The sequence below is a fragment of the Monodon monoceros genome, unplaced genomic scaffold (assembly GCF_005190385.1).
Source record: "Monodon monoceros isolate NGI ecotype Baffin Bay Population unplaced genomic scaffold, NGI_Narwhal_1 Super_Scaffold_5, whole genome shotgun sequence".
In the NCBI taxonomy this organism is placed as follows: domain Eukaryota; kingdom Metazoa; phylum Chordata; class Mammalia; order Artiodactyla; family Monodontidae; genus Monodon; species Monodon monoceros.
The window spans coordinates 32,332,500-32,359,569 of NW_021703782.1; the positions used below are offsets into that span (position 1 = coordinate 32,332,500).

The following is a 27,070-nucleotide window of genomic DNA, read 5'->3' on the forward strand; positions in this document are numbered from 1 at the left end:
TGTATTCTTTGAAAATATATGGTAGTGTTTTGTACTTTCTACTTTTTAAAAGAAAACACATTAAGGGACTTCCCTGGTGGTCCGGTGGGTAAGTCACTGTGCTGCCAATGCAGGGGGCCCAGGTTCAATCCCTGGTCAGGGAACTAGATACCGCATGCATGCTGCAACTCAGAGTCTGCATGCCGCAACTAAGAAGCCCACATGCCACAACTATGAAGTCCGCATGCTGCAACTAAAGATCCCTCATGCCGCAACTAAGACCCGGCACAGCCAAAATTAATTAATTAATTAATTAATTTTTAAAAAATAAAACAATAAGATGCTATTAAAAAAAAGAGAAGACACATTAATTGTATGATACCATAGTTCAGAGGTTCTCAAACTTTCTTGGTTTATGGCTCTTTCAGTATCTTAGTAATTATTTCATGGTGCCCTAGGTCAAAAGCATATTTAACAGTTCCATCTAAATAAGAGTTAGATCCAAACAACTTAGTATTTATGTCCTAACATAGCCATTATGGCCTTAGTAGACATTTAAAACATTACACACATGAAAAGAGTATTTTCAGTTTATTCTTAACCATAATTACTTACTCATAGGCAGTATGTGCTTATTGGACACTCCATGGCTCTCAAATCCTGGGATCAGATCAGATGCTACCACACTCATTGCCTGTTCCACACCTATTTTTGCACGGTACTCGTTTTCAATCACAGCAACCACTGGAAACCCAACTTTGCAAAACGAATGACATCAAAAGGATTATAATATGTTCTAATATTGGAACTGTGGACCTCCTTGAGCTCATAGTTTGCACGGTGTCCAGCAGACGTCTAGTATGGCTGCACTTCCCTGGGATGCTTCAGTGCACAATTTGGGAACTAACTCTGGCCACAGTTATTAATTTTGCAGTTCACTTTTTTCATCCCAAACTGTGCCTTAGGGATTCAACCATGTTGCATATAAAGATTTACCTCCTATAAAACACTGCTGCAGAATTACCCAGAATTTATTTACCCATATTCCTGATTATGGCCATTAATGTTATTTCTAATATTTTGTAATTTCATATAATATTGCAGTGAAAATTCTGGTTTTTTCCTCTTTGTTCACATGGCCAAATTAGAGAATAAAGGAATTGCTAGGCCATAGGCCAGTCAGGTTTTTAAATTTTAGTACATACTAATAAATTGAGCTCTTTGAAGAAATGATTTTCTGTAATCCCTTGAAACATGATTACTGCTGGCTTATTTTTCTTAGGACTCTATACCCTATGACTATCCCATTGGGGAAGAATAGCTGTCTTGGAAATGTATATAGTGAGTGATTATATTGTAGGCAAAGGTAATTGAGAGGCAAGGGCAGAATATGAATAGGCTGAGAGGAAGAGGAAGGTTGGAGCCGATCAGAAACTGCAGGGCGTATTTTGTAGGACAATGAGAAGACCAGTTCATTTAAAGTAAATAATTTATGTAGGGCACAGATGGCAAATACCTTGCGGCATGCCTTAAATGTTTCCTCCCCCTCGGTGGGAGACATACTCAATCCATCATGGCACAGCAGACGTAACCAATCCATCACCGCACTCATTGTCCCTAAGCCTTCACACAGTCTTGGAGTTCTCCTCACAGCTCTGGGAGATTACCACCAACTAACTAGTGTGGGCACACAAAATGAAACTTACCTGTCATTCCCGGAGGCAGTGAGAAGGTGGAGAGGTAGGCTGAAGTTAGGCAGAGAAGGGCTAAGGAATTTAAAGAATGCCAAACGAGGAGAATTTGGAAAACTTATTTATATTTCAGACTTTATTAGCAAAATGACTGGTGATCCTCCTTTGTGAAACAGTAGCAATAGTTATTGATCTCAGGCTGCTGTTATTTGTTTTCATGGCTTAGCTCTAAATTATCCTATTTATTTACTTCTAGAAAAGTAATTTAATCACCAGAGGCCCCTCTTATTATTCTCTTCCATGTGTCCCATATATTGAAAGACGTGGTCTACCAATTAAACTGTACTTATTAAGTAACAACAACAGCAACAGCAAACAAGCATTCGTTGAGTATTTTTCACGTGCCAGGCGCTGTTTAAGCAACCTTACGTTTATTAACTTTTTATTGACTTTTAAAATCGTCACAACAACCTTACAAGGTAGGTACTATTACTATTCCCACTTTATAGTTGTGAAATTGAGACAGAAATTAAACATTCTGCCCAAGGTTATATACCTAGTAAGTGGTATAATCAATATGCCTTTCTCACTGTTCAATTTTAACTGTGTAAAGTCCAAGCATAATTTCTGATTAGAAGGAGATAACCAAAAGTACAATGGTACCAAGGGCCAAGAGGATAGGGGGAATGGGAGTTATTGTTTAATAGGTATAGAGTTTAAATATTACAAGATGAAAAGAGTTCTGGAGATGGATGGTGGTGATGGTAGCACACCGTTATGAATGTATTTAATATCACTGAACTATACACTTAAAAATGGTTAGAATGGTGAATTTTATGTTATGTATATTTTACCACAATAAAAAAATCAGGGTTCCCAACATGAGTTGGTGTAATTTTGGCCAGAAGCAAAGAAATTTGCTATATTAGTTTGCTTGTGCAACATGTCAAGGGTAAATGCATGGTTTTCTGGCAGATTCTTCATTTAGAAGAGTTAGATTTATTTTAAATAGCCAAAAGACCCCCATTCTTGTTTAAAGACTTGCAGAGATCTGAAACCCAAGATTGGAGACTACTGATTGGAACGCTCAATTCTCCAGCTCCTGGGGAGGTAGGGAGTGTTCAGCAAGGAGAATAATACATTGTAGAGTGAACCGATCTGTTGGGAGGCCACGTGCCTGAGGTTAAGGGCCTGTGCTCTGGAATCCCACTGAGCGCTAGCTTCACCATTTCTTCCCTTTGCCATTTCCTTGGGAAGTTCTCTAACATCCTGAGCCCAAGATTTCTCATCTGTAAATAGGGTGGTAGTGATAGCTCATGGAAACTCTTGGAAAGTCTGGCACTTACTGAGCACACAACAATGCTAGCTCCTGTTAAACTTTATGGCTATGCATTTACATCAAACAATAGGGATAATACAGAACCTTGAGGCTTACTGGATGCCACAAATGAGATAGAGTGAGGTGTAAGTGCTCAACTGACGGTAAGTTTCCTCCTCTTCTTTCGTCTCCAGTAATCAGCAGGGAGTGGGTGCCCCATAAGTGAGGGGTCCCTGACATCTGGATGGATACCCATTGGCACCCCTCTTATCATCTTGTATGATAAGTGATGCTTATCATATATCTGGTGTATAAAGTGATGCTTCCTGACGTTCCTTAAGCAGCTTCAGGGGCATCATGGTTAGTGATATCAGAGGCTGCCCTGATCTCGGCATGTCGAAGTGACCTTCACTCATGGTGTGGAGAGAGCTAGGCGCTGGGGCCAGCATTGTGTCTGCTTCAGATACCTGTCAGTAACACGATTCTGAGCTATTCAGGACTTGGGGCTTCTTTGTTTTGTGTTGGAGCTGATTTTGCTTCTTGATGACCTCAGGCCTCTGAAATAAGATATTTAAAATAATATGTTCCTCCCTACTGTGAAGGAAGAATTGCCTCTGTGTGTGACAGAGCTAATGCTGGCTTGGCCCACTGTTAACCTGAAAGGATGCTGCTGGACTGTGACTCGTAGAGGTCACAGATGTCAAAGTCTTTAGCCATCTGTGGTTTGCCCAGAGCAGTGGAGCTCAAAGAATCACCTAGGAGCCAACTAGAGCCACTGGAACATCCAATTTAAGTGCATGTTTTCTCCCTTGTCCTTCTCTCCTAGCAACTGTATGACTCAAATACTACCTAGAAAGTATTAATTCTCTGTAATTTATACCCTTGCCTGTGGTATTATTATTGCCAGTTGTTCATGTTGATCTTTAGAGGGTGGAACCCTGAGGAATATCTATGGGGAACTGAGGCTGTACTTTGGAAAAAGAATATCTTTATTAAATTTGTTTTAGTTATTAAGTATGCATCACATGGTCCAGCCGTTTGACCCACAATCTCTCTCTTTTTTTCTCCCCAGCACTGGCTTGAACCTAACAAGTCCATCTCCAAGCAAATGAAATGTAAGTGTCAATCTGTGTATTCACTTTTGCTATGAAATGTCCAAAGATAGACTCTACTTCTTTACAAAGTTTCTCCTGCCAGGGAGGAAATGGATGGAGTTGAAGATTTGGGGGTTGGGGGCTTCTGCCTCCCAGGGAGAGCTGTGTAACTTCTCTCTTATTTGTTGGCCTCGGTCCTCCCTGCAGTCACTATTCCTATAGCTGCCTGTGTCTCTCACCCACCCCACCATCTTACCCTCGTATTTCATATTCGAACAGGGGTATTGGTGCCTGGTTCCCTTTGATTGTTGGGGTTGCTAGTAAATGGTTCAGGGTGGGAGGTCAGTCTTGGGGGGGCAATGAGAGAGGCAGGTGTATTTTGAAACTATGATCTTGCTGCTAACTTTACTGAAGATTGTAGTATTCTTTTCCACCCCTCAACCTCCCCAATATATTTTTCTGGGTAATAGCTTTCAAGCTCTGGTGTTCTGAACTGCCTTTTTTCCCCCCCGATGAGCTCTTGGAAGAGTCGGCTAGGGAAACATCTCTGTAGAATATAGAATATCTGGTCATGCACCTGGGGCATTGTGAGGAGGGTGTTGACTGATGGTCCTGGGTGGCATGACGTTTTGTCCTAGTCACCCGTGCCAGGTTGTAGTCAACCTGTTTTTATTTATGGTTTAGAGGAGAGCTTCTGAAATGCACCTCAGAAATTCACTGCCTGCCCTGAAATCCATTTATCCCTTCATGTCACCGTTCCCAGGGCTCTGAAATACAGGCGATAAATCAGTTTCTCATCAGAGATCAGGTTAGCGCATATTATGTCATTTGTCATCATTCAAGGGATTCTTTTCTTTTTCACATATGAAGAAATTATTTGGGGCAAGGTTTTTAAGTGGGAGAAGGAAGAAACTGAACATGGATGGCAAACTAGTAACCAACATACCTATTCCTTAACTCTCTTCTTTTTCCCTCCCTCCCTCTCCCTTTTTCTCTCTTTGTCCTCCCTCATACCTCTCTCTGTCTGCCCCTTCCCATTCTTCACCCATCTCTCTTCCATCTCTCAAGAGCAAACTGGCCAGTTCAGGACACACAGCCAGCCAGGTTGTTCAGGCTAACACCCAGGGCTGCTGTGGGCGATGGGTGCTGCAGAGAGAGGGCAGGAAAGATATGTGAGATGCAAACAGGGGCAGCAGTGCACATGCAAAGTTCAGAGAGGTCAGGCTCTTGGGGTGAAGCTGGAATAGAGTTGGGACAGACATCCCAGAAGAAGTAGCAGAACAGAATTATCAGGAAGCTTTGTATAGAATGATATGCAGGATAGTGAGAATGAACTAACTTGTCTGCGAAAAAAAATAGCTCATGCCTGGCTTTTATCCCTTAACTACAAAGTTTTGATATTTTTGTTAATATATTTTAAAATATTTAGATAATTTTCCAGTACACTTATTTATAGTAAATAGTTCTTTGACTTTTGTTCTTAAATGTCATGAAATATTTTCCTTAGGGCACACATTTTTGAAATATAACTTGTCTCTAAAGTAAGATATATTTCAACACTTAATAGAAGAGAAAATTTTATATTTGTGAAGAAGTTTCTGCTTAAGAGCTTTGTGTCTACACATGCTAAATCTGAACAACCAACTCAAGATATATAATGTTTTGGGAAATGTGGTTTCAAAATTGATGTATGACTATTGGGCAGTTTCAATCTAATGACAAATAGAATCTGAATCTGGAAAAAAGAATTGTGTAAAATTCAATTTCTAAACCAGACACGGTGACTCACTGATTCTAGGAACCAGCAAGGGTCGTACCTGTCACCTAGTCCTCTGTTGTATTGTTAAGAACATTAGTGATCAAAAAATTATGTAATTTTTCTCAAGATCACAAACCTCGTTTTGTTGTTGTTCTTGATGTCTTTTAGTTTCAAGAATTTCTTGTGTTCTTGTGCATATGTCCTGGAAATATTCACTATACTGTAAATTAGAAAAAATTTAAGCTAGGGCTTATAGACTGTTAACGCAGAAAAACTGGGTCCAACCCTTGGGACTCATTCATGAGTTTATCAACAGGATCTGGTTGCAGAACCCCAGGCAGCTTCCTCTTTGGTTGTGGGTATGCTGTTTATATTCTGACTGCCTTTGAGTAGGCAGTGAGACTGTAATTCCTTGGAGGAAGAGTTTCCTCCATTCCCATCTCCCTCACCAGCGATGACCAACTTTCAGGTCCTTTGCCCTGACCCCATTAAGATCCCTCTGACTATGGACGTTCCCAGGTTGGCAGAAGGCCAGCTATCCTGATTAATAAACTTTGTACAAAGCCATTATTATGTCTTACTAACATTTTTGAAAATAGTTTTTTAATAGTATCATGCTTGTGGTTTTTCTAGCAGTTCAGAAAAGTTTAAACTATTTCCTTTCTCCTCCTGCTTATATCTCCATGCTTACTCCAAAGAGATAACTATTGTTAACAGTATTTTATATATCCTTCTGGGAATTTTTATGTATGTATAAGCTCCCCCAACATATATAAGGCCTTTCCTAAACAAAAATGAGATCAGTCGCTATATATTATTCTTCACCTTGTTATTTTTCTTAATAATTTTAGAGAATTTTCTTCGAAATCAGTGATTGATGATTAGCCTCGTTTTGAAAATGGTTTTCTGGTAGTTAATTGTATGCATCTATGTAATTTACTTATTAATGGACATCCACATTGTTTATAGTCTCTTCCTATTACAAATTGTGCTGTCATAAACATGCTTATATGTATATTCTTGATCTTGTACATCTGTCCTAGAAATTCCTAAAAGTTGAGTTGTTGGATCAAAAAGTATACACATTTTATATTTCCTTGGAGATAAATATCCATCCAAAGATCTTACAGTAATTTACTCCACTAATGTTACATGAGAGACCTTGTTTCCCTCAAATCTTGTTGAAGATAGGTATATCAGACTTGTTTTTATGATGACCTCATGTTTATTAAGGAAGAGAAATATGTAATTGAAAAACTGATTAACTGGGCAGTTATTAACTTTCAGTTTTAAAACTGAGAAACTTCTTAAACCAGTCTTATTTCTCCTCTGACCTTAGGAGTTACTTTCAATTTTATTTTTTAAATGAACATATGGTAAAATTGCCTTTATTTTGTTCTACAGCGCTATGAATTTTTAGCACACAGATAGATTTGTGTCCTCCACGGTCAGGATACATCACTCTAAACACCTGTCTTGTGCTGACCCTGTGTCGTCACACCCACCTCCCCTAAGGCTCCACTGACCTGTTCTCTGTCAATATAGTTTGTATCTTTTGAGAGTGTCCTATAAACTGAGCCATACAGCTTGTAATCTTTTGAAACTGGTTTCTTTCACTCAGCATTAATAACTCTGAGATTCATCCAAGTTCTTATGTTTCAATACATGATGCAGAAAATTAATGAGAATAGTTGGTCTTTGAAAAGGTCAAGAAAAGTTGATAAACCTCTAGCAAGACTGATGAAGAAAAAGACAGAAGACACAAACTACCAATATCAGGATCAAAAGAGGATCTGTCACTACAGACCCCAAAGAACAACTCTAGGTATGAAGTTCGACAGCTTAGATGAAATGGACCAATTCTAAAAAAACCACAAATTACCAAAACTCACCCAATAAGAAATACATAACATAAGTAGTTTTACAATTATTTAAGATACTAGGTTTCAAATCTTCCAGAAAGGAAATCTTCCGCCTACTTGCTGCCATTGCTGTTGCTGCCAGAACCCCTTTTCTTGCTCTTCAGGCCTTAACTAGGAGCTTCTAAGTCTGTGCTGATACCCAGGTATCTCTGAGTTCTGTCCAGGGAACACAAAGGGGAAAATGTGGTGAACTCAACACTGGTTCACTGATTCTTCGAATGCTTGCCTTTGTTTCCAATCTGCCTGCTACTGTTTACTTTCCAGAGACCGTAAATGGCTGCTGCACATGTTCTGTCCAGGTTTTATAGGTGCATTCAAGGCGAGAGACAGGGTGGGGTGCAAGTAGTCCATCCTGCCCAGAACTGAAACTTTAAAGTCAGCTTTTAATAGTTCCTTGTCTACTGGGTAAAAATGCAGATAGGCTACATAATTTACTTGGGAAACATTGAGGGAATATCTTTCTCATTTCCGTGTTCCATCACTGTATATCCCTAAGTACAAACGTGGACTGAGCTGGTGATTTGTTTTTCTTTCAAAAGTACTCAGGTAATAGACTGCCTGCAAACAAAGTGTCAAATGAAATCCATGTATTTTTTTTAACATCTTTTTGGGAATATAATTGCTTTACAATGGTGTGTTAGTTTCTGCTTTATAACAAGGTGAATCAGCTATATATATACTTATATCCCCGTATCTCCTCCCTCTTTCATCTCCCTCCCACCCTCCCTACCCCACCCCTCTAGGTGGTCACAAAGCACCGAGCTGAGCTGATCTCCCTGTGCTATGCGGCTGCTTCCCACTAGCTATCTATTTTACATTTGGTAGTGTATATATGTCCATGCCACTCTCTCACTTCATCCCAGCTTACCCGTCCCCATCCCTGTGTCCTCAAGTCCATTCTCTACGCCTGTGTCTTTATTCCTGTCCTGCCCCTAGGTTCTTCAGAACCTTTTTTTTTTTTTAGATTCCATATATATGTGTTAGCATATGGTATTTGTTTTTCTCTTTCGGACTTACTTCGCTCTGTATGACAGACTCTGGGTCCATCCACCTCACTACAAATAACTCAATTTCGTTTCTTTTTATGGCTGAGTAATATTCCCTTGTATATGTGGGCCACATCTTCTTTATTCATTCATCTGTCGATGGGCACTTAGGTTGCATCCATGTCCTGGCTATTGTAAATAGAGCTGCAATGATGAAGTGCATATTTTGAATGTTTGGTTTTCAGAGTCCTAGCTTTCCGTGCAGGAATGCTGCTATGTAATACATACTGACTCTTCTCACTTCGAACCTATAGCTTTTTTTTTTTTCTTTTTTTTTTGCGGTACACAGGCCTCTCACTGTTGTGGCTTCTCCCGTTGCGGAGCACAGGCTCCGGACGCGCAGGCCCAGCGGCCATGGCCCACGGTCCCATCCGCTCCACAGCCTGTGGGATCCTCCCGGACCGGGGCACGAACCCGTGTCCCCCGCGTCGGCAGGCGGACTCTCAACCGCTGCGCCACCATGGAAGCCCCAAACCTATGGCTTTTTTAGCCTTGTCCCCATGACTGTGGAATGTAGCCCAATGTGTATACATGCAGAGACACACATCAAGAGGACAAAAATTACATGTCCTATAGGATCTACATAACCACACAAATTATACTAGCATGTAAAGGTTTTAAAAAGTTATACACTATGATTCAGAGGTATGGAAATCTAACATTATTTCCCCATGACTGAATTCCACTTGCTGTGAGCCCCTATCTCCTCTGGGGGTGAAAAGTTAATCTTGCCACTTCAGGGTAATTCAGCATCTGCCTGTTTAGTATTTGATCTCTTTCAGCAAATTACTCAGTGAATTCGTGGTTTAAACATACTCACTTGAAAGTGCATACCCTCTGTGGGAGTATTTCTTTTCCTCCTTCCCCAAAATGGGATCATGAGGCAGGGGAAGCTTACTTACCATCCACCATGGCCACGAGGGTGACATCTCTCTTGTGCACAGTCCTGAGTCCTGAAGGACGCATGTGTCTCATGTGATTTGGCCTCTGGTTACTGGCATCTTTCCCTACTGCATCCTCTCTGGATGTAATTGGTCCCACTTGGCCTTTGTGCGTTGGCATGTGCTGCTAAGACCTGTGGCTCCTGCCACAGGTCTTATAACCTTCAAGGCTATAAACTCTGCCCTCTTGTGGTCCCCACTCCATCCATGTCTCTTTCACTGGTTGCATCTCAGCACTTCTGTATTCACCACTGGGACAGGTAGAAACTGCTTAGCCTCTTCCGTGCCATGCTTCAGCCTCAGGGAAACTCGGTACAGTATCTAGAGGTTCACCCTCTGCTTGAACACACCGTGCTGCCATTTCTTCAGTGTGCTCCAAAGTTCCAAACAGAACACATCCCCTAAACTCTGGGGTTTCCTTGTCTTGCCTCCACACCTCACTCTGTTCGGCCAAGCCTAGTGTGCTGAGGGGTGCTGAATTCCTTCTCATAGCTCCAGAAAGCATCTTAGCCTTCGTTATGTCCTCTCTGGATCTCTCCAAGCTCTCCACCTGCCACCCCTTCCCCACAACTAATATGGCTTTTGCCCTTGGTTATAAGATTAATGTCCTAATGCAATAGCTTTTTTATACACAAGCTACTGCTGTCTCTCAAATGTAATGAAAAAGAAGTGCTATTATTTACAATAGCACTAACAAGTAAAAACATAAATTTCTTATAAATAAATGTGCAAGATCTATATAAATAAAACTATGAAATTTTACAGTGGAGTTACTGTAGAGTAGATAGCTCAATAAATGGAGACTTCTCATGTTTCTGGTTAATATTAATGAAATCAATTTGTCACAAATTAATATAGACATTCAATAATGTTTCAAATCACAATTTCAGTGAGGTTCTCTATGGCATTTAACAAGCCAATTCTAAGGCTCATTTGCAAAATAAAATGCTCAAAAGTAGCCAATAAATATGCAAAACAGAACAATGAACAATGATGGGGTTTTTGTTCTATTAGCAAATCAAGGCCTGTGAGCTATAGTAATTACAAAAGCCCTCATGATTAATCTGTTAAAATAGAGAAGGATAATTTTTTAAATTGTGATATTTCAAAAGCTGATCTTGTGCTCAATGGAAAAAATGTAGAATGGAAGTTATCATTTTGTCTCAATATGCTTAACTTTATGTTTATTCAAAATGAGCTCTATAAATTATGATAAAAATGCTAGGTTAAAAATACTAAGTAATACTTATAGAATGAAAATTGAATGAGCATAGTCAATTCTGTATTCTTGTTTTTCTTATAAGAGATGATTCAGAGTGCAGTTCAGCCAACATATTCATTCATTCAACAGAAATTTTTCATAACCTTCTGATCTGTTCAGCCATTTCTGCCATCCCCCATCTCTAGCAATCACCAATCAGTTCTCTATCTATTCAGTATGTTTTTGTTTTTGATTTTGGTTTTTTTTAATTCCACATTTAAGAGAGATCGTATGTCTTTCTCTGATTTTTTTCACTTAACATGATGGACCTTGAGGTCCTTCCATGTTGTCACAAGTAACAAGATTTCATTCTTTTTAATGGCCAAATAATATTCCATTGGCAGGAGTTCATTCTTTTTTAACGGCCAAATAATATTCCATTGTGTATATATGTACACCACACTTTCTTTATCCATGCATCCACTGATGAACACTTAGGTTGTTTCCATATCTTGGCAATTGTGAATAGTTTTTCAGTGAACATGGGGGTGCATATATCTTTTTGAGTTAGTGTTTTTGTTTTCTTTGGATATATACCCAGAAGTGGAATTGCTGGATGATATGGTAGTTCTATTTTTAATTTCTTGAGGAATGTCCATACTGTTTTCCATAGTGGCTGCATCAGTTAACATTCTCACCAGCAGTGCATAAGGGTTCCCTTTTCTCCACATCCTTGGCAACACTTTCTTGTCTTTTTGATAATAGTCATTCTAACAGGTGTGAGGTGATATCTCATTTTGGTTTTGATTTGCATTTCCCTGATGATTAGTGATGTTGAGCATCCCTTCACATGCCTGTTGACCATCTATATGTCTTCACTGGAAAAATGTCTGTTCAGATCTTCTGCCCACTTTTAAGTGGATTGTTTGGTTTTGTGCTATTGAGTTGTATGAATTCGTTATATATTTTGGGTATTAACCCCCAAGATGTATGATTTTCAAATATTTTCTCTCATTAAGTAGGTTGCCTTTTATTTTGTTGATGGTTTACTTTGCTGTGCAGAATCTTTTTAGTTTGATATAGTCCCATTTGTTTGTTTTTGCTTTTGTTGCTTTTACTTTTGGTGTCAGATTCAAAAATTATTACCAAGACTTATATCAAAGAGCTTACATCCTATGCTTTCCTCTAGGAGTTTTATGGTTCTATATTCAAGTCTTTAATCAATTTTGAGTTGATTTTTGTGTGAGGTGTAAAATAGTGGTCCAGTATCATTGTTTTGCATGTGGCAAGAGAATTCCCAACAACATTTGTTGAAGAGACTAACACCATTTATTGAAGAGACTGTCCTTTCCCCATTGTATATTTTCGGGTCCTTTGTCATAAATTAATTGACCATATATGGGTGGATTTATTTCTGGGCCGTCTCTTCTGTTCCATTGATCTGTGTGTCTGTATTTATGCCAATACCATATTGTTTTAATTATTATAGCTTTGTAATAGAGTTTTAAATCAGGGAGCATGATGCCTCCAGCTTTGTTCTTCTTTCTCAAGATTTTTTTGGCTATTTGGGGTCTGTTGTGGCACGATACAAATTTTAGGATTAAACATTTTCTGTGAAAAACACCATTGGAATTTTGATAGGGATTTTATTGAACCTGTAGATTGCTTTGGGTAATAAGGACATTTTAATAATATTAATTTTTCCAATCCATGAGCACGGAATATCTTTCCATTTATTTGTATCACCTTCAGTTTCTTTCCTTAATGTCATGTAGTTTACAGCATACAAGTCTTTCACCTCCTTGGTTAAAGTTATTCCTAGGGGGGCTTCCCTGGTGGCGCAGTGGTTGAGAGTTTGCCGGCCGATGTAGGGGACACGGGTTCGTGCCCCGGTCCGGGAAGATCCCACATGCCACGGAGCGGCTGGGCCTGTGAGCCATGGCTGCTGAGCCTGCACGTCCGGAGCCTGTGCTCCGCAACGGCAGAGGCCACAATAGTGAGGCCCGCGTACAGCAAAAAAAAAAAAAAAAAAATTTATTCCTAGGTATTTTACTCTTTTTGATGCAATTGTAAATGGGATTGTTTTCTTAATATCTATTTCTTTTTTTTTTTTTTTTTTTTTTAAGGGAACGCTACTAATTTATTTATTTTTTGGCTGTGTTGGGTCTTCGTTTCTGTGCAAGAGCTTTCTCTAGTTGCAGCAAGTGGGGGCCACTCTTCATCGCGGTGCGCGGGCCTCTCACTGTCGCGGCCTCTCTTGTTGCGGAGCGCAAGCTCCAGACGTGCAGGCTCAGTAGTTGTGGCTCATGGGCCTAGTTGCTCCGCGGCCTGTGGGATCTTCCCAGACCAGGGCTCGAACCTGTGTCCCCTGCATTGGCAGGCAGATTCTCAACCACTGTGCCACCAGGGAAGCCCTTAATATCTATTTCTGATAGTTTGTTATTAGTGTATAGAAACACAGCAGCTTTTCACTGTTGAGTATGTTAGCTGTGGCTTGTCATAAATGGCTTTATTATGTTGAAGTACGTTCTCTCTATACCCACTTTTTTGAGAGTTTTTATTGTAAATGGTTGGTGAATTTTGTCAGATCCTTTTTGTGCAACTATTGAGATGATCATATTATTTTTATCTTTTATTTTGTAAGTGTGGTGTGTCACATCAGAAGTATTTTTTATAATTATGGAGTAGAACACGGTTTCCTAAGGAAAACATCAAACCCAGAAGTAACGAAGCAAAATGCTAACAAATTTGTACAAAATTTAAATGTTCGTACTAGAATATCTGGTTTGTTCACTGAGCAGAGTAGATTCTCAGTAAATATTTGTTGGATGAACGAGTATAAAAATGAATTATAAACAAATTAAAATATAAGCAAAATAATGGGAAGAACATTTGTCAAATATATAAAAAGTAGTAATATGCAAAATATATAAAGTATGATGCTGCAAACCCAAAGATAAACAACTCAATAGAAAAATGTAAAAAAAACACGTAGAAGGAATAAAAATAAATGGCCAATAAACTCATAAACAGATGCTCAACATCATTAGTACCAAGAAAAATGCAAATTAAAACAAGATATTTTTGTTTGTTATTCTGAGAAAATTCTAAATATTGATAATATCCAGTTGCTGTAGATGAGGGTAACACTTCTGGTGGGAATGTATAAAACTGGTAACGCCATTTGGGAGGGAAATTTGGCCGTATCTTTCAAGATTAAAAATGCCTATCTCTTTTGATCCAATGTCACTTCTGTGAATCTATTGAAAGCAAAATTGATTCTGTAACAGGTATATGCGCAAGGATGTCCACTGCAGTATTGCTTATAACACTGAGAATTGGAGCAATAAAAAGCCTAGAAACTTTGGTAAGGCTAAATAAATTATGTGGAGTACAGGTAGTCATTTAAAGGAATGAAACAGACATATATTATTGACATCAAAATATTTTTTAGATATATAGTAGAGTTTAAAAAGCAAGTAAAATTGCACATATAAAATGATCCATTTATATGAAAATAAAAAGGTTATTTTATATGAATATGTAAGTGCACGGAAGAAGGACTAAAAAGATATATACTGACTGTGGTTACCACTGGGGAAGAGAATGAGGTAGAGAGAAGTGAGGTCCTCATATTTTATTACATGTAGTTATATTTTACTCAGATCTCTTACAGTGAGAATATATTCATGTATCACTTGGGAATAAAAAAGAGACAATAAGAGGAAGCTTTATGCAAAAGTCAGGAAAGGAATAAAGATGGAGAGGAAGAAAAGGAATCAAAGTGCATTAAGCATGTACAATAGAAATAGAGACCTAGATGAAAGAAAGCCCATTTAGTCTTCTGAAGAGGCTCTCTGCTTAATCCTGGCTGGTGCCTAATTAGCCCACCAGAGTAGTTAAGATCTTATTCTTACTCTGTTTATCAGGTACTAGGCTGCTGCCAAGCCCTGTGAAGGGACAGGGGTTCTTGGAAATGGCTTCTGCATGCAAATCAAGGTGGGGAAGACCCCCATCCTCTGTGTAACACATGGATTTGATTCAGCCCTAAGAGCAATCTTGAGTCAAGTTGCTGGCTGTTGTCTTTTGTGCTCCCTCCCCTAAGTTACAGTGGTCTTTCATGGAAGCCTGAGACGGCATGTAATTTGTGTCTCTGGTAATGTGTATGAAACTTCATGTTTATGTAGCATTCCTTAGCTTTTCCATAGTCCTGGGGGCTAACCTAATGAATAGGTCCCTAGCTGCTGAATGATTTTGTCAATAGGGAGCATATATTCCTCTGTAGCATAGGCAGAGAGTACCAGGAACATAGACTTTGCTCTGGTGTCAGGAACAGGAGAACAGCCACAGGTCCATACCCATTCATGAGGACAGTTGATGCCTGACTCCCAATTCTGTCCTTCCAGTTATTCCCTGTGCTGAGTATTATTAGTTCCGAAGGCTGCCGTAACAAACTACCATACACTGGCTGGCTTAAAACAATAGAAATTTATTCTCCCACAGTTCTGGAGGCTTAGAAGTCGAAATCAAGATGTCAACAGGGCCATGCTCCCTCTGAAGGCTCTTCTAGCTCTTGCTGGTTGCTGGGCAGTCTTGGCATTCCTTCCTCAGCTTGTAGCTGCATCACCCCGGTGTCTGCCTCCACCTTCACATTGCCTTCTCCCTGTGTTTCTCTGTGTGTGTCCAAGTTTCCCTCTCCTTTCTCTTCTAAAGGTATCAGTCATTGGATTTAGGGCTCACCCTAATGCAGTATGACCTCATCTTAATTAATTACATCTTCAAAGACCCTGTTTCCAAATAGTGTCACATTCGGAGATTTCAGGTGGATATGAAATGTGGGGGGACTACCCAGCTCACTGCACGGAGCACCCCAATTTAGATTTCCTACACCTTTCAGCATTCTTATTTACTCTTTGGGTGACCTTCATGCTTTTGTTTTGTGGCTCATTTTTCCTCCTTTGTGTATGTGTTCTTTTTTTTTTTTTTTTTTTTTTTTGCGGTACACGGGCCTCTCACTGTTGTGGCCTCTCCCGTTGCGGAGCACAGGCTCTGGACGCACAGGCTCAGCGGCCATGGCTCACGGGTCCCGCTGCTCCACGGCATGTGAGATCTTCCCAGACCAGGGCACGAACCTGTGTCCCCTGCATCGGCAGGCGGACTCTCAACCACTGCACCACCAGGGAAGCCCTGGGTATGTGTTCTTCTTTGCTGAACTTGACCATATGCTTCTGACAGTAAAGCTTCATACACTTTACTTCTCCAAACACCCATAGTCTCAGTAACCCCAGCTCTAGACCTATTGGGGCCGCCTGTCCCGTTGCCCTCATGCTCATCTAATCAGTTCACCAGTATTTAGTTTGGAAGATTTCTTTACTTGGTCCATGGCTTACTACAAGGCTAGGCATGTGATCAGTTCATAATAAATGCTTGTTGACTAGAAGCAAAATACTTCTTTTAGGGAGCAGGCAGAAGAATTTAAACTGCTATGTTCTTTAAAACAAAGCAAAACACACACATCTGAACAAAACACATTGCATAATCAAGTACATGACACTAAGTTCCCAGTCGCTGTGGAATAGTCTTGGCTGGTTTTGCTCTTTCCAGTTTTCTTTCCAGCTTTGGGAGCAGGTTTCTTTTATTCTAGTCACAGCTCAGTACGGTTGGCCAACTTTCTCTTTTTCTCCCAGGTTCAACTATTTCATCCAAAATTTCCATTTTTGATCCTTCTTTCAAAAAGTCCGTGCAGGGCTTCCCTGGTGGCGCAGTGGTTGAGAGTCCGCCTGCCGATGCAGGGGACACTGGTTCATGCCCCGGTCCGGGAAGATCCCACATGCCGCGGCGGCTGGGCCCATGAGCCATGGCCGCTGAGCCTGTGCGTCCGGAGCCTGTGCTCCGCAACGGGAGAGGCCACAACAGTGAGAGGCCCGCGTACCGCAAAAAAAAAAAAAAAAAAAAAAAGTCCGTGCAGTTTGGGCCTATAAATAATTTCCACATTGTGCTCTTTATTTTCCAACATGGATAGAAATAATGATAACAAAAGTAATGACAAAAACCCTTTATTTTATAATGTGCAATTCTAAATGATGTGTACATTTAATAAGCCACAGATTTCTAATTTTTAACCTTATCCTTATGATGTGGTTGGTGGTGACATTGATTTCATTTTGATTGGGTACAATGGTGGGCTTCGGGGAGGACCCAGCACTCCTTGTGGGGAGGAGGGAATGTGGCAGGAGTGGTGGAAAAAGCAGGGGAAAAGGAGCGTCCTCCAGCAGAAGCCCTTATGTCACCGGGGAGATACCTTCAGGGCTTCCTTCTTCCTTCAGGAGTGCCCATGTTGTTTCATAACGGACCACGTGATTCAAAACTACAAGTGTGCTGGCAGCATAAAAGTCTGAACGATAACCATGTTGGGCCAAGAGATTCCATGCTTGGTATGTCAGTACTAGAGGTGGTTCAAATGCGGGTCAACCAGGTTAGGAAAGCTCTATTCATATCTGTTTCCCTTTGTTTGGAAATAACTTTATAATGCCTCATTTCTAGATGCAGTTTTGTAGTAAAAAATCTCAGTACCAAGTTACATAAGTAATTGCATTTGGCTGTTATAATTATTATTATTATTATTGCTAGTTGATTTATGCCAACCAGCATAACTCCTGAGGGGCCAGTTAGTTACACAACATCTGCAGCAAGCAGGCACCTGGATCTCTTGCCTTAAGTTATTTCATGTACTTTTGCTAACTTTTTTTTGGCTGAAACTCTCAGGTCACTGCACCCTAGTCCCAGGCAGCAAAGCTCTTCTTTAGAAGCAGGACTGCCAAATATCTCTTCATATGTGCACCTATTTCATGTGTATTCCATCCCCACTCCTTCCTGAAAAATGACAGTCCCCCTCTCGCCCTTTGAACCAAGATATAGGACTTAGGTCAAGTTGAAGGGCTCTACCTCATCCATGTCGGTTTCTTCTTCAACCTCTAGAGTAGTAATAACTCCTGTGGGTTTAGCGTGAAGGTCTCAGGCAGCCTGCTGAGTGCTCAACGTTACTAACTCGTGCCGTTCTCATAGTGGTCTCTGTAACAGGGCCCCTGGGTCAGACCCAACCTGCTGTCTGGTTTTGTATGGCCACAGGCTGGGAATAGGTTCCATATTTTTAAATGGTTGGAAGAAAAAAAGAAAAGATATTTTGTGCCATATGAGGAGTACATGAAATTCAGATTTCCGTGTTTTATTGGAACACATCATGCCATTTGTTTACATCTTGTCTGAGGTTGCTTTCACGCTACAATAACTGAGGGGAGTAGTTGAGATAGCGACCTTGAGGCCTGCAAAGTGAAAAATATTTACTGTCTTACCCCTTATAGAGAAATTTTGCAGATCCCTACTTTAGGTGGCTGGTTGCATTATTATCCCCATCTTACAGATGAAGAAATGTAAGCTGAGAGTTTTCAGTTTGGCTGTAGCCATTTGTCCAAATGGTGAACTTGAGATTAAACATGTTGGATATCAAAGTCCCTGTTGGAGCGTCTCTTGAGCAGCACAGGCAGTCAGAGAATTCCAAGAACAAGTATTTGTGAGGGAGCTTCTCAGCACTCCAGTATCCTCTAACAGAGTTCTTAGAGTGTGACTTCCTTCTGTGCACGTGTGTGTGTATGTGGGCATGCCTGTGTGTATGATTAAAGCATAAGAGAGAGCTATAACAGGAGGAGGATGAATTAAATAAATTTTTTAAAAAATCCCTGCTTTAGAAGTAGAGGAGATGCGGTACCAATAGCATCTTGGAGGCTGCTGCTTGTCATTTCAGTAAAAGAGGGATGGAGATTATCCCTGCTGTTGATGACGATAGTAACAGTTGTTGCTGAATGATAATAATCACTTCCAACTAGAAGAGAGCAGTCGTTAAGAGAGCGGTTCTCTTTGGCTGGCTCATCTGATCATATCCCAAGAGTTATAGTTCGGTAAACGAGTGAGTGAGTAATGCTTTGCCCTTTCGGTGCTGTCGTTTTGCACATGCGCAGAAAGAGTGTGTGCTCCTGGGCTGTTTCATCACTGAGCGCCGCTCATCAGGATCCCTGTGAGTGCTGCTGCCCAACGGAGAGGTGGGGTGTGGTCCTCAGCTCTCACTCTAAAAGCCCTGGAAGGAGCTGGGAGGGACAGTGTTCATTTGGTTGGGAATAAAAAGGTGTCAGTTGTTCTGAACAGGCCAGGAACCCCTGACGCCTACTTGGAGTCCTTTGGAATGTAAGCCTTTTATTTGTGGGATGTTAGGGGTCCTTTCTGCAACCAGACCCTTTGAAATATTTCTCCAGAGTCTGAAAGAGTCTGACAATTGGTCACATTTTTTTTTTTTTTTTTTGCGCAATAGAGTCCCAGAGGAGGGAGTCGTAAGAGAGACATATTCCAGGTGTGGGTATTGCCCTAACATCTGCCTGCCAGAGCCACGGGCTCTATGTCTTAACTACTGTTTGAAGGAGTTTGTGAAGGTTTTTCATAGCTGTCAACCAGAATGTGTATAAGAAAGATCGTGAGTTTATGTGTATATTCCCAAAGTTATGTTTTTTGTTTTTCTATTGTTCTTTACGGTGATTGGAGAAAGACCCACTGCATTTTAAGGAAAGCTGCTAAGGGCTGTTTCACTAGCAAAAACAAACACACAAAAAAATGAGATTTGTTTTTACAAACGTTTGAGGATGGTTGTCGGTTAAAAATAGAAAGTCATTTTTTTTCATTTTCACCAGGGAGCCTGCTCACCTAATCCTTTCTTATCCCCATCCCCATTTCTGGGCAAGGTTTCAAAGTGGAGACGAGGAAGTCTGTCTCTGCTTTATAAACGGCTATTCCTCGCCCCGTGTTCTCAATGTTAACAAACCACCCAAATGATAATACCCTGAGATCTGCTGATGCAGGGTATTAAGCTGCCCAGTGGTGACACTTGGCCTCCCCAGCCCTCGTCTGGCAGGTAGCAGAGGGCTGTGGGAGAGGAGCCCTGCCGTTTTCAGTGCAAGTACATGCTCCTGGCATTTTAAAGTGGAGTTTTGCATTTTTTCCCTTCTCTGCTCCTCAGCGGTGTTCTCGTTGTTAGCACTTACACGGCTGAGCAATGCTTTTTTAGCTGTTGACTTAAGTACAATTCAGTCTTCTCCATCTCTTCCCTCCCATTTCCAACCTCCCCTTTCCTTCTCCTCCTCTAGTAGGAGTGTTTACCTAAATGTGAGCTTTAGTTTGTTGGGATACTGTGCCGTGTGCATGTACCAAGAGCCCACTGGATCTGTCCGAACACCTCTGGGGAGGTCGACGAGAACCCCGGTGCTGTTCCCTCTTCCAAAGCAGGAAACAGAGAAGTTAAGTGTCTTGCTCAAGGTCACTGTCTGAAGTCCCTTTTGAAGTTTGGGCACTCATACCCTGGGGGATTTGGGGTTCCCACCTCCCCATGTGCTCCTATCACTGATGCCAAAGCCTTAGTACTACAGGAGAAATGAACTGTGGTGTTGCCCCCCATGGGGTGACCATGCTGCCCAATCTAGTAAAGCCACATAGTGGCTCTTCATGATGACACTGTCGGGGAAGGGCCCTGAGCAGAGTGTGGGCTTTATTGCCTGCATGTTACCTCCATGCCAGGTGTTTCCTGCTCTGCAGATAGCTCCTTCATCAGACATTTCCAACTCTGATTCTGCGCCAAATATTTGGCACAGGTAAGAGGCATCCTTTGCTTCCTTCCTCTTTCCCTGTAGCTTAAGAATAAAAAGCATGGAAGCTGGAATGGTAGAGACATTGAGCTGCTAGGAGAAGGGGTAGGCTCATCTCCAAAAGGGGATTTCGACCTTAGACTCATACCGGGGAGCACATGCCGGCTATCACCTGGAGCCTGGGAAAGCTCCTTTTCCAGAATTTACACGGCTGGTGTTTTGACCCCAAACCACTGCCAACACACATGGGGGGGTTGTTTAATGATTAAAATTTTTAAATAGTTGTATTTCTCCCCTTGTTTATTTTTCTAGAAGGTAGTAAAGAGAATTTCACTTACATTTGTGTCTTTGGTTGCGTGAAGATGAGAAAAAGGGAATGGGTGGGGATGGTCTTCTCTCATCCCTTAAATCCTTTATTCTCCTCCATAGCATTTATGACCTTCAATATCCTATATATTTTGCTTATTTATTTTGATTTTATACCTGTTTACCCCACTAGAATGTGTCCTCCCTGAAGACAGAATTGCTTGTATTTATATCTAAACCTGGGCCTGATACCTAGTAGGTACTCAAAATTTTTGTTGATTGAATTAATTAATCCTTCCACTAGACGTAGCTATTCGAACCAACTCCAGAGTCCCTGAATTTGTTCCAGATGTTGAAGGGCAGAGGCTGAATTGTAGGACCTGAGATTTTCCAAATATAAATCCTAGAAAGCGCTATAGTGATTCAGACAGTAGACCTAGACTAGTATTTTGATGGGAAGAATGTTACGGCAATGTCTGGCTGTTCGCCTTGACATCTGCCTCAGAGGTTGGGCATCATCGTTCATTCATTCAGCCAGACAGGCAGAGAGTCAATCTTTTATCAATAATTAGCTCTGGGAATAGAAAGCTGAACAAGATATATAGGCCCATTCCCTCATAAATCTTGTCATCTATAACTAGATCAACATTTTGGGGGGAAATTATTTATCTTTTCAGCCTCTTCCAACCCTGTAAAGAAGCATTCCTTAGTGTCAGTGATGCCGGATCAATATGAGACAACAGTAGGGGTATATATGATGGTGGAAGAAAATGGGTAGAAAATTTCAGACTTGAAAAGTGCTGCCTCCTGATTTTTCTGCTACCTGCTCGCATCCCTTCTCTGATAAGGGGTCTGTTGGTGAGCATATCATTAGTACCTTGTATTAGTTTCTTCCATGATCACATCCTAGCAAATGGCAAGATGCTTAGTGACTTTTTTCTGTATGGCTTAGCGATAGCATATATGAAAAGAATTCTAGCTGTTGGTCTTTTGTAGATTCAGAGTGAGTCAACATTGAGATGAGGCTGCTGAGGGTGAGCAACAGTTATGTCCAAAGCGAGGCCAGTGATGGTCCCCTCACCCGAGCAGCTCTGGCAATCCCTGGAGCCCTGTGCTTGAGGAAACACAGAGGAGGGAAGAATACACCCAGGGTGAGGGCACTCAAAACTGTTTCATATGAGGAACAGTTAAAGGAACTGGGGATGTTTATTTTAGAGAAGACTCAGAAAAACCGTAAGCTCTGTCTTCAAATGGTGGAAGGGCTTTCCATGTGGGAGAAGCATTAGATCATTCTGGAGCCTCAGGTCTTGGAACAAGGATGGCTGGGTGATAGGACTTCCTACCGTCAGGGTATTCAAAGGTGGCCGCCTGGGGAGCCACCTCTGAGCCTCACTGCTTGATCCCTTAGGAGGAATGCAAGTCCTAATTTGTATCCTATCCGATGAGCCCAGATTCCTATGGAGCCAGCCTAGGGCATGGCAAGCAGATATGCTGACCAGGTAGAAGAGAAAATGACAGCTCTCATTTGGGTCTGCTTCTGTGATCCTCCTTTCCTCTGTTTGCCTTCGGTCAGCTGATTTTATTCCCCAAAATTCAAATATTCAGAGTCTCTATTAAAATATATATATTTAATAATATATGAAATAGTTAATGATACATGGAATACAAATACATGCATTTAATGATATATATAATATACATTATTATTATATATAATATATATATTATATACATGATAGAATTGCATGTATTGTAATGTGGGAACAACCTGAATGATGATTAAAAAAGAATAGTTGAGTAAATTCTAATGTATTATATGAACCATTATGCAGTTATTATGGACAATGAGTTAGGTCTGTATCTACTGCCCTAGATGGATGGGCAGGCTAGAGAGTTAAATGAGAAAAGCAAGCGAAACATATTCAATACATAGGATGATCTTGTTTTGTGAGGATAAATTATATTTTAAATATTACATATGTAATCATGTTGGCATATAGTTTGTGTGAGGATGGCAAAAGTGGGGAAGCATAGAGATGAAGTGGTTGTTAACAGTAGTTGGAGAGTTTGGGGTGGGGTGGGGACCTGAGGGACAGAAGGGGCAGGAATAGAGACAAAGTGAAGGAAAGTGAGAGGGGACGACTCATCCATCTGTCTGTCTACCAATATCCATCTATCTACCTATCTATCATCTATCTATCATCTGTCTATCTAGCTTCATTGTTTGTGCTTAAACAAGTCTTACTTTTGAGGACTTTAATAAAAGAAAGAAGAAAGAGAAAGAAAGAAAGAAAGAAAGAGAAGAAAAAGTCTTTCACTTTTATGCTGTTTTCTTTTTTTTTTTACTCTGTTGCTCTTATAAAAACTGTCTCAACGTTTCTATTAAGTACACTCCAGAGGTTTTATAATAAAAAAAAAAACTATTTTCATTCTTTTGAGATGATGATTTAAACAGTTGAAAGAAATCTGGGGAATGTATAAAGATAAAATATTTTGAATCAAAATTGAGTTTCTAGATATCGTGAAAGACGAATGACTTAAGAATCATTTGTATTTTTCTTCATTGTTTCTTTGCTGTATAAGAGGTGTCCATTTTTCTCCTAGTGCTCCAGAAAAATGTTCCCTTTCTTAAATCTAGGGAACACAGGGTCAGGTTAGGAGCACCCAACTCAGTTAAGAAATTTGCTAGTTTCTGGTGGGGAAGTGGAGCATTGAGTGGAGGGTTCTGACGTGTGTGTGGGGGGGTGGGGGTGGGTTTTTTTGTTTTGTTTTGTTTTGTTTTTGCGGTACGCGGGCCTCCCACTGCTGTGGCCTCTCCTGTTGCGGAGCACAGGCTCCGGACGTGCAGGCTCAGCGGCCATGGCCCACGGGTCCAGCCGCTCCGCGGCATGTGGGATCTTCCCGGACCGGGTCACGAACCCGTGTCCCCTGCATCGGCAGGCGGACTCTCAACCAATGCGCCACCAGAGAAGCCCCTGTACGGGTATTTTTAATCAGTTTTTCTCTGCTGAAATATCCAGCAAGATGCTGCTATGTTTTTCTGGGATTTGGTTACTTTCTTTCAAACTATTTTAGATAATTGTTTTCCATATTAAATTATCCTCATTATACATTCATTTTTGATGCCAATAGTTCTTTCTACATAAAGGATTTGTCTACATCCAGAATAGCCCCAGATGTTGTAGAGTTGGCTGGTGATTTAACCCCTGCTGATTATGAAAGAAGATTTGAGACAGAATAGGGTGCTGTTTCATATTCACATTTGGATGTAGTCTCAGAGCTGATCCCAAGCAGCCATACTGATACAGAGACAAATAATGAGTGGGTATGTCAGATCCATAGAAATAATAATACTAAGCATCGTATTTCTTTGATTTTAAGATGCTCGTTTTATATACTAACTGAAATCTGAATGCATCTTACTGCACTTGTGTGCATTTATTAGGTTAATATTGCAAGTCAACAGTGGTCTTATAATTAAAAGAAATCCTATAGAATCCCCTTGGCTGGCTATTGAGTTCTGGAAGTTTTAATGCAATTAGAACATTCCAGAATCAATGAACCTCAACCAGAATTTCAGCCTGCATAATGCTATCCTGATTTAGACAAAGCAGGAAGTTATAAAAGTGTTTCTTTTCATGCAAGCAACTGCCTCATTGATAGATAACACTAAAATGATCCTAAAATTATACGAAGCAGGATCTGTGCATGGTGACTCCATTTTTAAAATCCTGATTTTAGGTCAACGGCACCATCACTTTGGGAAAACTAGTCACGTGCAGTGACATTTTTCCACCTCACAGGCTAAAAAAATATTTCACTAGGCCAAAAACCTGAGTGGTACTTACAAACAATTTATCTATCAGAAGAGAGTGGGAAGAATGGAAGAGAAAATGTTATTTGAATCTGTGACCTGGAGAGAAGGAAAGAGCCATGAAAGGGGAAGCTGTGCTGACTGACTAGATTGCCTGTATCCTGAGTTTGCTTTAGGTGTCTTGTCAAGCATTTCCATTGAGTTTTGTTGTCACTGTTGCTTCGTTTTCTTGGGCATACTATCTGTTCTTTCAGAAAATCCCCCTGCCCCTCTCCCCCCAGGCTAGGCTGGAAGGCTTCATGGCTGACTCTCCTGTGTGTGTTTGAGTCCATGGTCTCTTGCTGCTTTTCTCATGCTTTTTCTTTATGACGTTTCAGCTCATCCACCATACACCATGTGCTTTAGAGTGAAATTCTACCCACACGAACCCTTGAAGATTAAAGAAGAGCTCACCAGGTATTTTTTTGTTTGTTTGTATGTTTAACGTGCCCCTTGAAACAGCCAGGGCCTCTGAGTTTTACTCTTGTCTAGAGCGGAGTGTCTCCACCAAGCAGGCGCTCAGCTCAGCATTTGGCTTCGAATGTTTCTCTTACATTTAATTGTCTTGGGACTTTTCAAACCGTTGTCATTGGGAGTGTAATTGACTGCACAAAAAAGCAGTGGGTTTAAGGAGGAGGTGCTCTCTGAAAACACCTGACAGTGGGATGCTAAAAATAAATAGAAGATGACTGCATTTAGGATATGGGCAAATTCATAGCTAGTGCAGCCCCTGGGACCTGTCTTTTGGATCTAAGCTTTTCTGAAGGGAAAAGATCCCTTGACAGAATGGTGAACTGTTTTGTCATCCCACATTCCGCTTGCTAAATGACCGACCGCGGAGCCGGCTTCCCTCTCCTTGTAGACTCTTCTCAGCCCACCTCTCTGCATTTTCTGGTTCTCGGGCCAGGGCCACATGCAAATAGTCCACCTTCTGGGGGTTTGGCTTCCGTGAACAGCCTTGGCCAATGCCACTGAGCAGGGTCCCGAGAGGGCCAACTCGGTGGATGGAGAAGAGCCCATGTGTGCTTAGCTCTTAACGAGCCTCTGATCTGGCGACCGAAAAAAGTCATTGTGTCTAGTCACCTCTCAGAATAATCTGCGTGGGTCCGAATGCAGCAGAGAAGCAAAGGCAGTTGACTCTGGTCATCATGTGCAGAGTCACATGCTGGGTTCTAGGGTATTGTGCTCTCTCATTATCCACGAGGGTCTGGTAAAGCTCCACCATAGTGACACAAGGTGATGTTGGAAGGGAGCCATTCTCTGTTAGTAATTTGTGCACAGCTGTTGGTGGAGGGTTGTGCTTGGGGGCGGGGCAGGGTATGCGTGGGAAAGGAGATGATGGACATTGTAAGTAGTGGTTGGTGTTTTGCAATCTGGCCTGCTTTTTTTTTTTTAAATTAAGGTAAAATTCACGTAACATAAATTTTTTTCACCGTTTCAAAGTGTACAATTCTGGAGCATTAAGTACATTCACAATGTAAGGCAACCATCACCATTATCTAGTTCCAGAACATTTCTTATCACCCCAGAAAGAAAGCCTGTACACATTAGCAGTCACTACCCACTCTCCCATCCCCCAGACCCTGGAAACCACTCATCTACTTTCTATCTCTATGGATTTACCCATTTTGGACATTTCATATAAATGGAATCAAATGGTATGTGGCTTCGGCCTGCTTTTGGCTTGAAAAATTTATTCATTTATTTGTTAAGTACTTCCTCAGTTCCTGCTGTCTGCAAGGGCTATATGAGCCACCTAAATAAATAAATAAATAAAGATATTTGTCCTACCCTCTGGGTGCTAACACTGTAATTAGGAAGATCAAGTCAGATACTAATGCCAGGCATTATTTCATCAGGGGCCAATATAGCTTACTTTTGTCACTTGTTTTCTTTAAGACCTTGACCAGAGGATAAAAATTGAATATGTGTCACAATATAAATTAAGGATGGGTCTTTTGTTGGTGATGTTGAGAAAAGTCCCATTTGAAAATAAAAGGGTACAAAGTTTTAGTGAAATCTCTCTCAATTAAATTTGCTAGCACTTGCCTGCATTTGTCTGAATAACTAAGGTATGAATTGTGCGACATTGCAAACATTTTTATGTCCACAAAGGAAATTAAGAAATGGGTTTTTCTGAGTCAACACAGTCCTTAGAATTCAAAAGGGATCTATGAACTGTGGAATGACTCAGGTACTTATGATTTAAACCCTATCTTGAAAGAATTTAGTTTTTATTGTTTGATGTTATTTTATCCTAAGATTAATCTAAAATTT

General features: G+C 40.8%; 1 protein-coding gene across 3 annotated transcripts in view; it reads left to right on the forward strand.

The window, feature by feature from the left end:
- Positions 1-27,070, forward strand: part of FRMD3 (FERM domain containing 3) — a 308,613-nt gene that overhangs the window by 173,915 nt on the left and 107,628 nt on the right. For 2 of the 3 annotated variants that reach the window (XM_029201749.1, XM_029201748.1), the window contains exons 3-4: positions 4,061-4,103; positions 25,132-25,210. In XM_029201749.1, the coding sequence (XP_029057582.1) occupies positions 4,061-4,103; positions 25,132-25,210 (122 nt within the window). Of the gene's footprint in view, positions 1-4,060; positions 4,104-16,112; positions 16,143-25,131; positions 25,211-27,070 lie in introns of those variants that run through there. The other variant, XM_029201750.1, reaches the window with a different exon arrangement.